Source organism: Miniopterus schreibersii, assembly GCF_964146895.1.
Source record: "Miniopterus schreibersii genome assembly, chromosome: 6".
In the NCBI taxonomy this organism is placed as follows: domain Eukaryota; kingdom Metazoa; phylum Chordata; class Mammalia; order Chiroptera; family Miniopteridae; genus Miniopterus; species Miniopterus schreibersii.
The window spans coordinates 61,301,170-61,316,168 of record NC_138107.1 but is presented as its reverse complement, the minus strand read 5'-3'; the positions used below and the strand labels follow the sequence as shown (position 1 = coordinate 61,316,168).

Sequence of the window (14,999 nt, the reverse complement as noted above, 5' to 3'; positions counted from 1 at the left end):
AATATTTTAACTCTGAGTAACCAAACTTGCTTAGAGTATTAACAGAGAAGATGTCCCAGGCAGCATGTAGCTAATGACACGCGGACGACCGCTTCGCTGACTGTGTTTTCCACGAGGGTGTCACTGAGGCCAAAACAGAATAGACGGCGGTTTCATGATCGTAGCTCACTTTCTGTTGAGGATTTCTGTCTTTATTGTTCTTTTCCTCAACAATTTCTTCTTCTTCTGTCTTCCTTATTCTCCATCATCCTCTTTATTCTCCGGTCATGAATTTTCTAAACTCTCTGTGTTTAAAACCTGAGCCGCCACGCTGTTCCACAACAGTTCCGCACAGGCCCTGAGCCATAAGGCGTAGGCGGAAGGCAGGAAAATGAGGATGAAGGGGCGCGAAGCTTTGCTCTCCGGCGTCTGTTCCCAGCGACCCTGAACCTATTGGTTCTAACCACAAGCTCTGCGCACTTTTCTGTTTATGTGATACTTCTTACGTAAAAACTCACAGCTAAGAAAAGCTAGCATTTTAAATGACAGGGTGGTTTAACTAACTGTCTAAGTTTCTTAAGATGTTAAGAGAATTATCTGAATTTACATAATGCAGCTTAAAACAACACACTGATTACTGGCCCTGATTACCTAGACATCATCTATTTTCTCGAACTTTCTTGCTGTTAATTCATCATTTGGGAATTTTAATAGCATTTGTAGCACTGAAGAACATTTTCCCACAACGGGTTTCTTAATTTTGCATGTGTTTTACTGATCTTGAAATGTATTGCCTACTCTGAAGTGTAATGAAAACTAATTTATTAAGCATCAGGGAATGAATCTTTCTCAATTACTCCTGCATAGTTTAATAGCTAGAAAAAAAACCTCCAGTGAGGACCTGCTGAACTTCGTAACATGCTATCAATGTGCTTCATATACCAGTCAGACAAAGTTCACTTTCTTTTGTTAAAAGATCATTAGACCCCCTTGAATTCTTTCCTAAAGACCTTTCAGGAATGCCCAAAAGAAAAACAGAAGTTGTTCTTAAAAAGAACTGTTTTACCTCTGCTCAAGTGCCTGAACAAAAATTTGAGTTGCAATGATGCCCCAGTGCGCCGAAATTTCAGAACAGGTGACCTGACCATTAAGAGGATCTTGGCAGGTTTCCTGCAGTGTTTGATGGTTGCACTGCCCAGTACCTGGCACATAGCAAGCACTCGGTAAATTGTGGTTGACCGACTGACTCAATCTTACTTGCTGAGTTTGGCAAGATATCCCCAAAGTGCTCATCTTTTAACATGCTGAGCAAAATCCTTTAATATTATTGTTTTCTACCTCAGAACTTCTGCCAAAAACTTACATTAGTTATGGCATAATAGATAGTGAGATATTCTTTTCATTAGTAATTGCTCCACAGCTTCAGCTGTGTCTTACGAGCCGTGATGCCAAAGGTTTAGCTCATGGACCAAGCAAAATTTCCTCAACTGTTGAGAGACTAGCCTTAGTTGCCAATGTTTTTATCTCATCAACAAAGGACACCTAAAAAGAAAAACTACCTACTGTCTTTATTTCGTCTTAAAGGAAAAAGATAAGCCTGACATCACAAAAGTGGGAAAGACACAGATTCAAAATAAAAGACAGTCATTTCAACTGAATCAAATTTAGCCTTCATAAAAATTTGCCATCTCATTTCATCATATCTCAGCCCTTAGAAATCACAACTTCAGATCACTTCAAGTTTGTGATAGTAACCTACGTGATCAGCCTAGAAAGCATGTTTTTTCTTAAATTGTCTAGAAGACTTCTCAATCCCTTCACATTTTTCACCAAGCCCTGCAAACGTCCTTCCCTCTGGCAACCATCTGGCTGTTCTCTATATCTATGAGTCTGTTCCCATTTTGTTTGTTTATTTTGTTATTAAGATTCCACATATATATTGATAGTTACAAAATATTCACAGGGATGTAAAGTACAGCATAGGGAATATAGTCAATAATATTGTAGTAACTATATACAGTGCCAGGTGGGTACTGGAAGCATTGGGGGGGATCATTTTGTAAAGTATATTATTGTCTAACCACATTGCCATACACCTGAAACTGAAACAAAATAATATTGAATATAAACTGTAATTGAAAAATAAAATTTAAAAGAGTCTAAAAGTAATAATAAATTGTCTGTAAGAGAGCTATAAGGTGACAGTAATATAAGATTAAATTATTTAGATATGTTAGGGGTGGAAACCAATGACACAATACTTTCATTATTGGGTGTTTTTTTTAAGTTTCTTTATCTTTATTGTTGAGAATATTACAGATGTCCCCTTTTTATCCCCATTGATCCCTTCCACCCCACATCCATCCCACCCCCAGGCTTTCCTCATACCAATGTCTGTGTCCATGGGTTAAGCTTATAAACATATAAGTTCTTTGATTAATCTCTCCCCACCCACACCCCCCTCCCCACCATCCCTCTGAGATCCCTCAGTCTGTTCCATGTTTCTATGTCTCTGGATTCACTTCATCAGTTTATTTTGTTTATTCCACATATGGGTGAGATCCTGTGGTACTTGTCTTTCTCTGACTGGCTTATTTCACTTAGCATAATACTCTGCGGTTCCCTCCATGCTGTGCCAAAGGATAAAAGATCCTTCTTCTTTACATCTGCATTGTATTCCATGGTGTGAATGTCCCATAGCTTTTTTATCTACTCAACTACTGATGGTCACCAGGGCTGTTTCCAGGTCTTAGCTATTGTGAATTGAGCTGCTATGAATATAGGGGTGCATAAGTTCTTTGTGATCATTATTGTTTTTTAATTTTATTAAATGAAATATGTATTGAGCACCTCTGTTTCTTGGCATTGCCCTAGACTTAGGAATTACACAGGTGCATAAAACAGTCAGACCCTAAGGATATTAGACTCTAGAAGAGAGCAACCCTGGACATTCTAGTTTCTAAAAGAGACTATAGAACAGAATTTGGAGAATTAAAAGCCTGAGGTATGTACTAATTTCATTTAGCTTGGTCCACAGGTGATTTATAGACCCATCAATTGAAAGGCAGACAAAGAGATGAATGAACAGCCCAATTTCACTGAGGTCTTAAATCTTAGGTAATGTCTTAGGATGATGATTTGTGTTAAACTCTTACAACAATGGAGCAAGTGTGTATAAAACCAAAAGAAGGGGATGCCTGGCAAACTAATATTAGTGAATTACCATTTCTGAAGATGGACTGTACTATTTCTGTACCATCCTGAGGTTTATTAGAAAACTGTCTAGACAAAAATGCTTATCTGTAGCTCTCCCTCCCCAGTTTAAAGGATTGGATGCCGTGATTTACAGCAGTGGATCTGAGATATCCCAAGAATTCTAGAGGCTACCAAATGAAATATGACAGGCCCACACTGTAAAGAGAACAGCTCTCCATGGTGGACGGTTATGCCTCCGGTACACATTCCCAAATCCTCCCTCGTGAGCAGCTCGGACAGTTAAACTAACGTCTTCCAGTTGGTATCTTTGTGGACGTTTTTTGTATGAATATGTTTGTTTTTAAAAAAAGACATACCACTAAATTGTTTATAGTGGCAAAAACAAAATAAAAAATTAAGTTAACCTCAATGTCCTTTAGTAGGGGTATGTTTTAAACAAATCAGAGATTATCTAATCAGATACTATACACTCAACACTGATGACGCACATTGATTGGCATGGGACACGTTCATGGAAAATGTAATATATATTTAAAACAATGTGTAGAATATGTTTTATTTTTTAAGTTCTGTAAAGTAAATATGTTTGCATGCCCGCACACCCTAAATGCACTGAAACGCTTTCTCATCAGCACTGTTAGCCTTTCCCTGAACCTAACGATAGGCTCTCCCAGTTTGCCTGATAACCGGGCAAAAACTACATTCCGTTATTGCAGTCTGTTGATAGTGGTAGGCAAGGAGATCTAAAGGACAGCTAGAAAACAGAATTTTGGCATTTTTTGGACTTCACAGGCAGAATACTTACGGAATTAGATAGGGCTTCTCACCGTCGCAGTCTTTGTAACCCCCAGTCTCTCTTCCAATCCTCAATAGTCAAATACAAGAGCAGCAGTATTGAGTGAGAATAAACTAAAATAATAAGTGCTCCATTTCAATTCTGTATAAAATAACTACCCATAATATGAAGCAAGATGTGGCTAATTTTGAAACATTATTTTGGCCATTTGTAAAAAATTCTGTTAAATTTGGAGATTTAATCCACATGCTGCTGTTCAAAAGCAGTAGCTGTAGATTATGAGTCAATGTAATCAAGCGGCTGCCCTGTATTAGCCTTTTTCCCCCTGTGGGATAAACCTTGGGCAAGTGTTCGTCCCCAGCCTAATTTTCTGTGGGTGACCTGCAGTAGAATCTTGACTAGCTTTGGAATGCCAGGCCCTGGAACTGCTTGTTCAACTCTTGGTGGGGTCTTACACTACGAACATGAAAGAATGGCACTGTGTGAACCTTTCTAGGAAGGAGGCATTTGTAATAAGCGAAGGTGAAATCACTTAATCTCAAAATCAATGAGCGCTGGGAATAAAGTGAAATGAAACAATCATTTATGAACTTTCTAATTAGTCTGTTCTAATTTGTGCTAAAATCCAAAAGGAATAATATTAGATTAGCTGCTCTTTTGAAATAAATATCCATGTGTGCCTCTCCATTTGCATATATAAACAAGGCTTTACCATAACATACAGAATGGGGGGGATTTTTTTCTTCTAAAACTTGTTAACTCCATTGCCCCCAAGGAGTAACTGTATTCTGGACTATGACCTTAAAGGGACTTTGTTTACTGATCTGCTAATCAGAAATTATTCAGGCATGAATCCTCAAGAAAAATTTTTATTGGCCCATTTCCCATTTCACATAGAGTAGCAAACATCAAGGAAAAGGAAATTTGAAAGTCATAGCTAATTGAGACTTTATAACTATGTAATGCTTTATATATTCATCTGGCTCTTTGGAATTGTTTCAGTTCTTCAGTTTTTTGTTGCATTTGATTATACTAAATAGCCAAATGTATTTATTAATGACTCAAATTGTATCTGGGCAGTAACTATAATATATAACTTTAGGTACCTCAATTTAAGATTATTTTGAAGATATATGCCATCAATCTAGAACAAGCCTCTGGCTACTTGATTCATTAAAAGCTCTAGCAAAAGAGTTACCAGCTCTCCCATGGGATTCTGCCCTGAGTAGAACAGCGTCATTAGTACTGTAGTTCCTTTCTTTGGTGCAGTTAACCGTTCCCAGGAGAGAGGAGGAAAAGCATAATGCCCGTTGCTTATCAAGCTATGAAGTCTATAAATAATTATACCTTCTTGTTTTGGGTGCAGTAGGATGAAGAAGTATATTGCCACTGCTAATAAACTACATTCAAATTAAGTCTCTAAAGAATAAACTAGTATTTTCAAAAGACTCATAGTGCTTCAGTTTTTGAAGACATAATTCTAATTGCTGTTTGCAAAATCAGTTGTTGTTTCTTTGTTTTGATGTTTTCTTTTCAAAGAAATATTTCCTTTGTAGACTACTGAAATTTTAAATTAAATTAAAAGTTGAAACATTTACATTTGAACAATGTGGAGGTTAGGGATGCCAACCCCCATGCAGTCCAAAATCCACAGGTAACTTATGACTCCCTAAGACCTTAATTACTAATAGTCAGTCTACTATTGACTGGAAGTCCTATGGAAAACATAGACAGTTGATTAACACATATTTTATATGTTATATGTATTATATACTGTATTCTTGCAATAAAGTAAGCTAGAAAAAAGAAAATGTTATTAAGAAAATCATAAGGAAAAGGAAATACATGTACAGTATTTATTTTTTAAAACCTGCATGTAAGTGGACCCCTGTTGTTCAAACCCATGTTGTTCAAGTGTCAACTATACTCTAAAATGATACTCCAGTTTAAATTGGAAAAACTGGAGATTGGAGGAAACAGAAAGAAATGAAATTAGAGTGATACAAAAGTTTGAGGTTCTGTTCCTGGATTCCTTGAACCGAAACAAACACTTGGCAGCTCCCCAAATCATGTTAATTGCCTTTTCGTGTGCACATTTCCATATGCTGACTCATGGTTTTGGCTTAAAATGCAGTCATTGTAGCAAAATTTGGAATATTTTAGTATTCTTTCCTTTCATGCCTGCCTTGTGGAACTAACAGTTTCTGAACACAAACTGTTATTTTATCTTTAAAATATTTTTTTAATATTATTAGTGTTGGTAAAATAAAGATAAAATAGTTAAAGATAAACATGACTGCCTTTAAAATACTGTGATAATGGAACCGAAGTTAAAGACATTTTTAATTGAATTTACTGGGGTGACATTGGTTAATAAAATTATGTAGGTTTCAGGTGTACAATTCTGTAACACATCATCTGTATATTGTATTGTGGGTTCACCACCCTGAATCAAGTCGAAGACATTTTAAATCTCCTACTCCCTCAGATGAGATTCATTTTGAGCCAGACACCTAGAAAGCTTAACCATCTGTATCATGATGTGCCCAGGGCACCCTGACCCCTGACCCCCAGACCAAAAAGGAGCAATACTCCTTCTAGACTCATTTCCCTTTGTCACAACTCCATCATTTTCGTGTCAAATGCCCATTGTCCATATATATCACTTTAGACATTAGAGCCATACAAGTATATAGATTCTTGAGTAGACTCATAGAATTTAAAGATGAAAAAGATCTATGAGTGACCAGAACTTGGTTCTCACTCATTGCACATGTGCTATGAGAGTAGGCAGCCATTTCCCCGACACACACACACACACACACACACACATTTTTGCTGTGACAGCCCATAGTTTGTGCCCCATGCGCTCCCCCAAGCCAATCGCCAAGTCTTTAAACCTTTGCCTAAGGCAAATGACCTTACTTAAAATCTAGATATAATGATGCCTTCTCTGATTTCATGAAACCCTTCCCTGACCAATGCAAACATTGATCTTATAATTTTACTAAAGTACATTAATTCTGTAGTTTGAAAAAGTAACCAAAGCCGTCCTTTCATATAAACATACCCTGTACTCTAAACTCAGCGTTCTTTCTGTTAGCATGACATATCCTTTGCCAGTGCCTTTAATGCTCTTGCTCCCTATATAATTAAACAGTGATAGAAAAGAATGCTGTTTTCCTGTTGATATGAACGTGTGCAAAAGAGGAGAGAGTATATGTAAACCCTTTCAAACCTTAATTGTTTAAAAGCATATTGAGAATGTTCAGTATACTCTGGTTTTCCCTTGACTTACCACATTAATAGCAGGAAACAAATGCCTAGGTACAAAAGTAATTTGAATTTCAGTTTAGTACATATATGCTGCTTCCGTTTCCCACCCGAGTGTCCCAGCGCACTCTCTGATGCCCGAACTGAGAAGCACCGTCCCTGGAGGCCTGGGAACTGGGCGGGTTCCTCAGCACGCTGTGCCCCAGGGTGAAGTCGTCACCCCTCCCGTCCTGGCATCTCCATATGTTGCGGCTTTGTGTTTAGTGCTTTCTCTAGAACCTAGAAATTTGTAATTTTGCTTAATATGCTTATTGACTTTGGTCAGTGATGGAATGGTTGGGCTTTAGAAAATAATGCCACGATAACAAATTAATGACCGATTACTGTGCACATTTGCCATATGTTAATAAAGTTTGAAGGTAGCTGTTCACCCTGCTTGGATGGTTGGATCTTCCTTTTATCTGAGCCAACCATGACTCACGTTCTCAGAGCTTAATAGATACCAGGCGTTTCTAAAATAAATGAATATATGATTTTCAGATCTCTTAGGCGTACTTTCTACTAGGTTTACTATAAATCCATGTTTTGGAACAAAATCTAGATTTTGCTCTACAGAGAAATCAGGAATAAGGGTGAGGCCAGCTCAGAGGTCAGACGCCGGTTGTCCTCACCGGTTCCCTCTCCTCCGCCTTCCTCAGCAGCCCTGCAGCAGGAGCAGGAGCAGCAACAGAACCGGAGGGGGTTTACCCAGAGCTGTGAATAATATAAGGAAAGGACAGGGGGGTAGCAAATTTAGGAGACACCAAGAGCAGTATTTAAATGAGGCCAGCTTGGAAGGAGAGGAAAGTGAGCCGCCCGCAAGACTCAGGCTTGGCCTCAGTGGAACCTGTGGCCTCTCCTGCCACCTTCCCTGCCCGCCACTCACCAGTATCAGCAGCTACCTCCAGGTCCCGGCTAGTCCTTCTGCTGTGTGTCTCTCCATGCCCACATTCCCCTCCCCCATTCTTTCTTCACGGCTTCTTATTTACCCTTCAAGAAACAACTCAGGACTCCCCTCCTTGAGGAAGTCTTCTGTGATCCCCACCGTGTTGGATCGTACATTCTGCCTCTAGGTGCTCAGAAACTCTCCACACATTTGTCTTGGCATTTGCCACATTCAGTTGGAATCATTCATTCTTAGATCTTTCCCTTTCTACTATAAGGTCTTTAACAAAAGAGTGATTTATGCATCGTAACCATCTTTTAACCCAGTATCATGCATAGTCCCAGGCAAATAGTAGGCATATAATAAATGGGTATCTGAACAAAAACCTAAATGTGGGTTTTCAGATTTCTGAAAGGGATTTGTTGGTCAGGAGAATCGTTGACTTTGTTCTTTATCTGAATTATCACATATGTCTTGACATTTTAAGTGGCTTTCCAGAAATAAACTGTACCCAAGAGAGTATGACCATGTTTCAATAGCCTCTTTATATGTATTGTGTGTCTGTGTTTAGGACTTCCTCTTTTTAAAGAGCATTTCTCCAAGATGAGCCATGAGGCAATAATTTTTGCAGCTCCTGCCTTTGACCCTTTTCAAATTTGAATTACATATTTTGCTGGCATTTTTAAACATAGATTAAATGTGTCAGGGAATGAGTGAATGCCTTAGAAAATACACTTAGAGGTGTAATATTGGGAGGAGAAATATAAGAAAGGAAGTTCAGTAAATGGAAGGTTTGGAGAGAGTATGGTGTGAGTATATAACTAATGAATCTTTGAAATTTATCCAGTATCCAAGAAAAGTGGGTATATAATGTGAATGTCTGTAACAGTCCATGAAATCGCAGGCTGAAATTAATTAAAATGCTCAAGTGCTTTAGGTGGGATTTGGGATGTGGTGATGTTTTGGTCTGATTTTGTTTAATATTCTACTTGGAATGGATGTACATCTCTGTATGGCCCCTGTACCTGCTAAAATACTTATTTGTTCAGTAGCAAGCACTTCTCTGTGGCTTAGTCAACACTGATTTTCAGCTTGGAAATAGAAGTGAAAACCTGAAACTGGTAGTCAGTCAAAGACACCAATCCTGGGTATTTTCAAATATCTAGAGTGGACTATGAGCTAAGGAGCCATTATTCAGAAGCTGCCTCTTTCACTTCTATTTAGAGCAAAAAAAAAAAAAATAGAATTAATCTGACCCATAACTCTTCAACCTCTTCTCCTGTTCAGTGGGATTGGAAGGAACTGGCCCTGGGCCTCGGGAGGGAGCAGTATTCTGGCTGAATTCGGGACCCTGCATCTGGAGTTTGTGCACTTGAGCCACTTGTCAGGAAACCCCATCTTTGCTGAAAAGGTGAGATTCTCCACTGCGCCTTGCATTGCAAAGGATTGCTTTTGAGAAACAATATCCTCTGCTGAGAGATTTGATAATATTGGATGTAGAAAAGAACAACCATGTTTAATATCGCTGTTTATGAGGTTCTGTGATGGGCAGCCTTTCATTTACACAAACGCTCCCTGCTCTGCTCTCTGGGATCCCCCTCTGCACCCAACCTCTGAATATTAGAAAGCCAGGACTCCACCCTGGGCCTCTTCCTTTCATGTGCACTCCTTGCACTGCTTCGTCCGTGGGTTTACACATTATCTAAATGCTGTTGACTGCAAACTTACCATTTCAGTCCCAACCTGTCCCCTGACCTCCAGACCCCATATCCAAGTACCTATTCAACATTTCACTCTCATAGACAGTTCCCACTTAAAATGTCTCAGACTCGACCCCCAGACCTGCTTCCACTCCAGTCTTCACTAACTTGGTAACTGGCGCCTTAGTTTACCCAGTGGCTCAGACCAAAACCCTTGAGGTCACCCTGGTTCCTCTCTTTCTGGTAAACTTCAGGTCCAAAGCATCAAGAAATCCTTGGGCTCTGTGCTGTTAACCTCTGCTGTCACCCTGGTCCAAGTGTCCATTATCTCTCACCTGGACTCTGCAGTAGCCTCCTGACCACTGCCTCCCTCACACCCCAGTCACACCAGTTAAAGACACAAGTCTTCAGTGGCTTCCCATCACATTCAGCATAAAATAGGCCCCCTGGCCTGCAAGGCCTGTGTCTCCCCTTTGCTTCCTGTTTTCCAAACCCACTCTCTTCTCGTGGCTTCTGCACTTGCTCATCCCCTGCCCAGGTTGCCCTTTCTCCAATTTCTGCTTGGCTTGCTCCTTCATGTCTTAAAATATTGCTCAAATACTCTTCCATCAGCCTCCCCAGGCCACCCTGAGTAACGTAGTACAACCTCACCACTTCACGTCGTTTCTGCCCTGTTACCACTTGTGTTTTTTCCCCTAGCATTTATTACCACATGTTATAGTACTCACATTGTAAATATTATATTTCTTCATTTAATATCTTTCTCATCCCACTGGAATGGACTTTGCTTATCTACTGAAATATCCCCAATCCCTTGTATAGCGTCTGGCATATGGTAGATCAGTGTGACTGTGTTCACTTACTGCCTATTATTTTTGTAAGCTGGTGGCGACTATCTTTGTTCTAATTCTGCATCATTTAAATCAACTTTTTTCTAATATGGGAAACTATAATCAAGAAAGAAAGAAGAATGGCACCAAAATTGTTTTGTAGATTTTCATAGTAACATTTTATTTTCTGTTGTAGGTAATGAATATTCGATCAGTACTGAACAACCTGGAAAAACCACAAGGCCTTTATCCTAACTACCTGAATCCCAGCAGTGGACAGTGGGGTCAATGTAAGTCAAAAGATTAGCATTGTTTTAGCTCTGCGTGGTACCCAGCACTGTTCTGATAACAGAGAGAAAATGCAGAATAAAGCAGAACCTTTTGGGAGATGTTTAGAGAAGGGAAAAGAAGACCTGATTCCTTTAATAAATAGGCTTCTGTTATAAGACAGACAGTACGTGTTACCAGGAAACTAGAGTGTTTATTTTTCATGCATAACTGTGAGCATGATGACATATAAGCACATTTAAAGCTATGAATCAGAAAGGGAAGGTCTAGTTAGGGTAGTGTGGGAATGTTAGCTTGTGAAAAGCTGGTCATGTGGATAGGGGGGAAATTGTCCCTTTGTTTTAACGACTATCATCAGAGTTTTATGTAGAGTAGCCAGATATTTCTACTTCATAACAGTTTCTTTCTGCTTGGCTACAAGATGAGAGAGGATCCTGAATCTTCAAGGGTTCAGAAATTGAAAGAGCAGACAGGGTATTTTCTCTACTTAATTTTAAGCCAGCAGGTAAAGGTTTCTTGCCAGTGGAGCTACGTTAGGGTAGGAGAAAGTATTATGACAGAAGCCCTCACTTGAGATCCTGGCAGACTCTAACCAGGGGTGTAATGATTCACAGTAGTTGAAAGAAATGTTCTCAAGCTGATTTGGAAGAACTGGTAGATTAAGCAGCAACTGAGAGCCAGTGAAGAATACTAAGTGAGATGCCTAGCTGTGCCGAGACCATTAGAATGCCTTAAAATTTTACTCTAATTTGAGTTTTTTCATTATACTTAAATATCATATATTCTTAGATGGCTGTGCCTCACTGCTGCTTTAGAAGCACTTTGCTTAAAGAATAATTTAGTAGAGAAAATGCTAAAATCTATGTCTGTGTGTTAGTAATGGCTAGGGAAGGCCTAGCTATTCAGATCATAAAACCATAACCAAGGTTGCCACTTAGCCTCAGTGCGGTCAGCCGATCACTGGACATCCCTGAGACCTTTCAGGGGTTCTGCAAGGTCAAAGATGTTTTTTTGTTTGTTTGAACACCCTTACCTGAGGATATTTTTTCCATTGATTTTTAGAGACAGCGGAAGGGAAGGAGGGAGGGGGAGAGAGAGAGATATTTATTGGCTGCCTCCCTCAAACTCCCTGACCAGGGCAGGGATCAAACCTGCAACCGAGGTACATGCCCTTGACCGGGAATAGAACCCACAACCCTTAGGTCTGCGGGCTGACACTCGAACCACTGAGACAAACTAACCAGGGCTCGAAGGTGTTTTTATAATAATACTAAGACCTTCTGTCGCTGTGTTGCCATTTGCAGTTAGGTTGCAAAAGTATTGGTGGGCAAAACTACTAAAGCCACAGTGAGAACCGTGGTGGGGCTCTACGTAGTACTAACAGTCACATTCTAAATCTTCACAGCAGGTTTAAAAAAAAGAAAGACAGAAAAGCCAGTTTCACTTAGGAATGTTCTTAATGAAGCAAAAATAAATTATTGATTGTCGTAAATCTCAGCCATTGAATAGGCGTCTTTGTAGCGTTCTGTGTGATTAAGTTGGAAGTACACTTAAAGCACTTCTGCATAATACGGAGTGGTGGTTGCCTCTCGGAAAAGCACTCGTGTGAGCGCCTGAGTTCTGAGCTGAACTCGCTTTTTCACGGTCACCAGCTCTACTTGAAAGAACAACTGAAGACAAACTGGTTTTTCCGAGTTGGGTAATTAATAGATGTGTTCTTGAAAATGAGCCTGTCGCTTCAAGGAAAATGGACACTGTCTGTGCCAGTGATAAAATTTGAACTTCGAAATGAAAACTAGAATTTTGGAAAACTTGCCTATGCCACCATAATGAGCTCATTGCCTTTAACCAACACTTAACGGCTTATTCTGATGAAACTGCTGGTGATTTTCTGATACTGTATAATGAAATGTGTCAACCTTTGGAAGATCTGCATAATTCAGTGAGCAATATTTTCCAAATGACCAGTGTGTGCTTTTACAAAATCATGTAAGAGAAAAAGATCCTCTCAGAGTGCAAGACAGACCAACAGCTTTCAATGCAACAGTACAAAAATTCATTGATGTGGTTTCTAATTCTACGTTGCAGTTAACTTTTAAAAAACTTTAACCTTTAAACAAAAATCACTTGTCAAGTTTGGTTGTAGTATCATAGAAAAACATCCACAATAATCTGAAAAGACTATTAGAATACTATTCCCTTTTCCAACTGTGTAACTGTGAGGCTGAATTTTCTTCAACTTCATCTGTTTCAGCCCAGGACAGCATGTAATATGGATGGAATGTAGAGCATATGAAAATCCAGCTGTGTTATAGAACAGGAAACATTAAAGAGATTTACAAAAATATAAATTAGTGTCACTCTTCTCACTAATTATTATTGTTTTGTAAATTATAGCATATTTTCATGAAAAAAACCTGTAATAGGGGTATATTACTATTGATTTAAATAAATTAATAAAAATATATTAAATTCTGCTTTAATTTCCAATTTGGTAAATACTGATAATATTACAAAAACAAGCCCTGGCCGGTGTTGCTCAGTGGTTAGAGCACCAGCCCAGGCACTGAAGGGTCCCTGGTTCTATTCCCCATCAGGGGCACATACCTGGGTTACAGATTCGATCCCCATCCCCACTCAATGCATGTGGGAGGCAACTAATCGATGTCTCTCTGTCCCTCTGTCTCTCTTTCTCTCTCTCCCTCTCCCTCCTTTCCTTCCACTCTCTCTAGAAATTAATGAAAAAAATATCCTTGGGTGAGGATTACATAGATGAGCTTCTTTGGCGTGCTCATTCATTTTTAAAAGTGTAAAGAGGTGCTAAAGCTATAAAAGTTCAAGAGCCACTGGAGTACTTGGGATAAAACAGGACTTGAGTAGCTTTCTAAGGACAAGATGACCAGATGTGATTGTCTGAAAGGACAGAGTTGGTAGGGTTCTCCTTCTCATGAAAGAGTCAAACGTTGAAGAGAAGTCTCTGGCTTTAACTGTTTTCCTCCTGAGGCTTAGGGTTTAGGAGTCACTGTGAAATGGACAAAAGAGCCGATTGTACTGCAACACCCCGGCTTCACCTTCTGGGTCACAAATATACTATGTATTTGGCCCTGTTTCCTGGTACAAAGAGCCCTTTATATTTGGATTGCTTATGGGTCAGTTTCCTGACGGAAAAACAAACAGGGTTGATGAGTCCCATGTCTCTCCTCCCAGCCCCATCCTGTGTTCCAACCACAAGGAAAGCACACTTTTCTTTTTTAATTCTTTAATCAAGGCCTGCTTGGCCATGCCCAGATCTGGCTTTGTTCTGTTTCCTCGGCCCTTTTACCATAATCGCCATTCCTCCTGGGAGGCCTTCTTCAACACCCGGGTTGGAATTTGTTAGTTTTCCTGTTACAGTCCTTTCCTAATGATTCATATACATACCCATCAACCTGAGGATCCAAACTTTTGTGGGCAGTGATTTTGTCTTAGTCATGTTTGTTAACCCAACACACGGTATCTTGCACCGAGCAGGTGTTTACTTAACTTGAATTTCGTGAACGCTCACACACTCTGTCCACTCTGTCTTTCTGCCCCTGCTCTTCGTAGTGGTTCCATTTATTCTCTTTGAACAGTTTTCCCTGCTCCTCACTTATGGCTAAAGGGCAGCATCTTGTCCTGGTCACTGATAATATGGAGAGATCTAGTGGCTGTTGAGGCCAGATGTGGGGCTCCATGTCGATCAATAATAATTATCACCCTTCTTTGATTCATAGAACAGCACTAACATACAGATAGTGTCACCAGCATTTTTGGGGGGATTGCTCTGAGGAGAGAAGTTCAGAATCAGATGAAGTCTACAAAACTAAAAAACCAAGCTATTGAGTATTTAATTCTTTTTGTCTTGATCCTTTTGCCATTCGTTTTGTTTTTCCCCTCTTTTTAAGTATTAAGGATCCTTTTATGGGACCCTATTTCTATTGGGGGGGGGAGATAAATTACCCCTTTTAGAGAAG

At 39.5% G+C, this 14,999-nt stretch overlaps 1 protein-coding gene across 2 annotated transcripts in view; it reads left to right on the top strand.

Annotated features, from left to right (window-relative positions):
* The window catches only part of MAN1A1 (mannosidase alpha class 1A member 1), a 128,374-nt gene that overhangs the window by 97,291 nt on the left and 16,084 nt on the right, over positions 1-14,999 (top strand). For both annotated transcript variants that reach the window (XM_081139634.1, XM_081139633.1), the window contains exons 7-8: positions 9,477-9,600; positions 10,916-11,009. In XM_081139634.1, the coding sequence (XP_080995760.1) occupies positions 9,477-9,600; positions 10,916-11,009 (218 nt within the window). The remainder of the gene's footprint in view (positions 1-9,476; positions 9,601-10,915; positions 11,010-14,999) is intronic.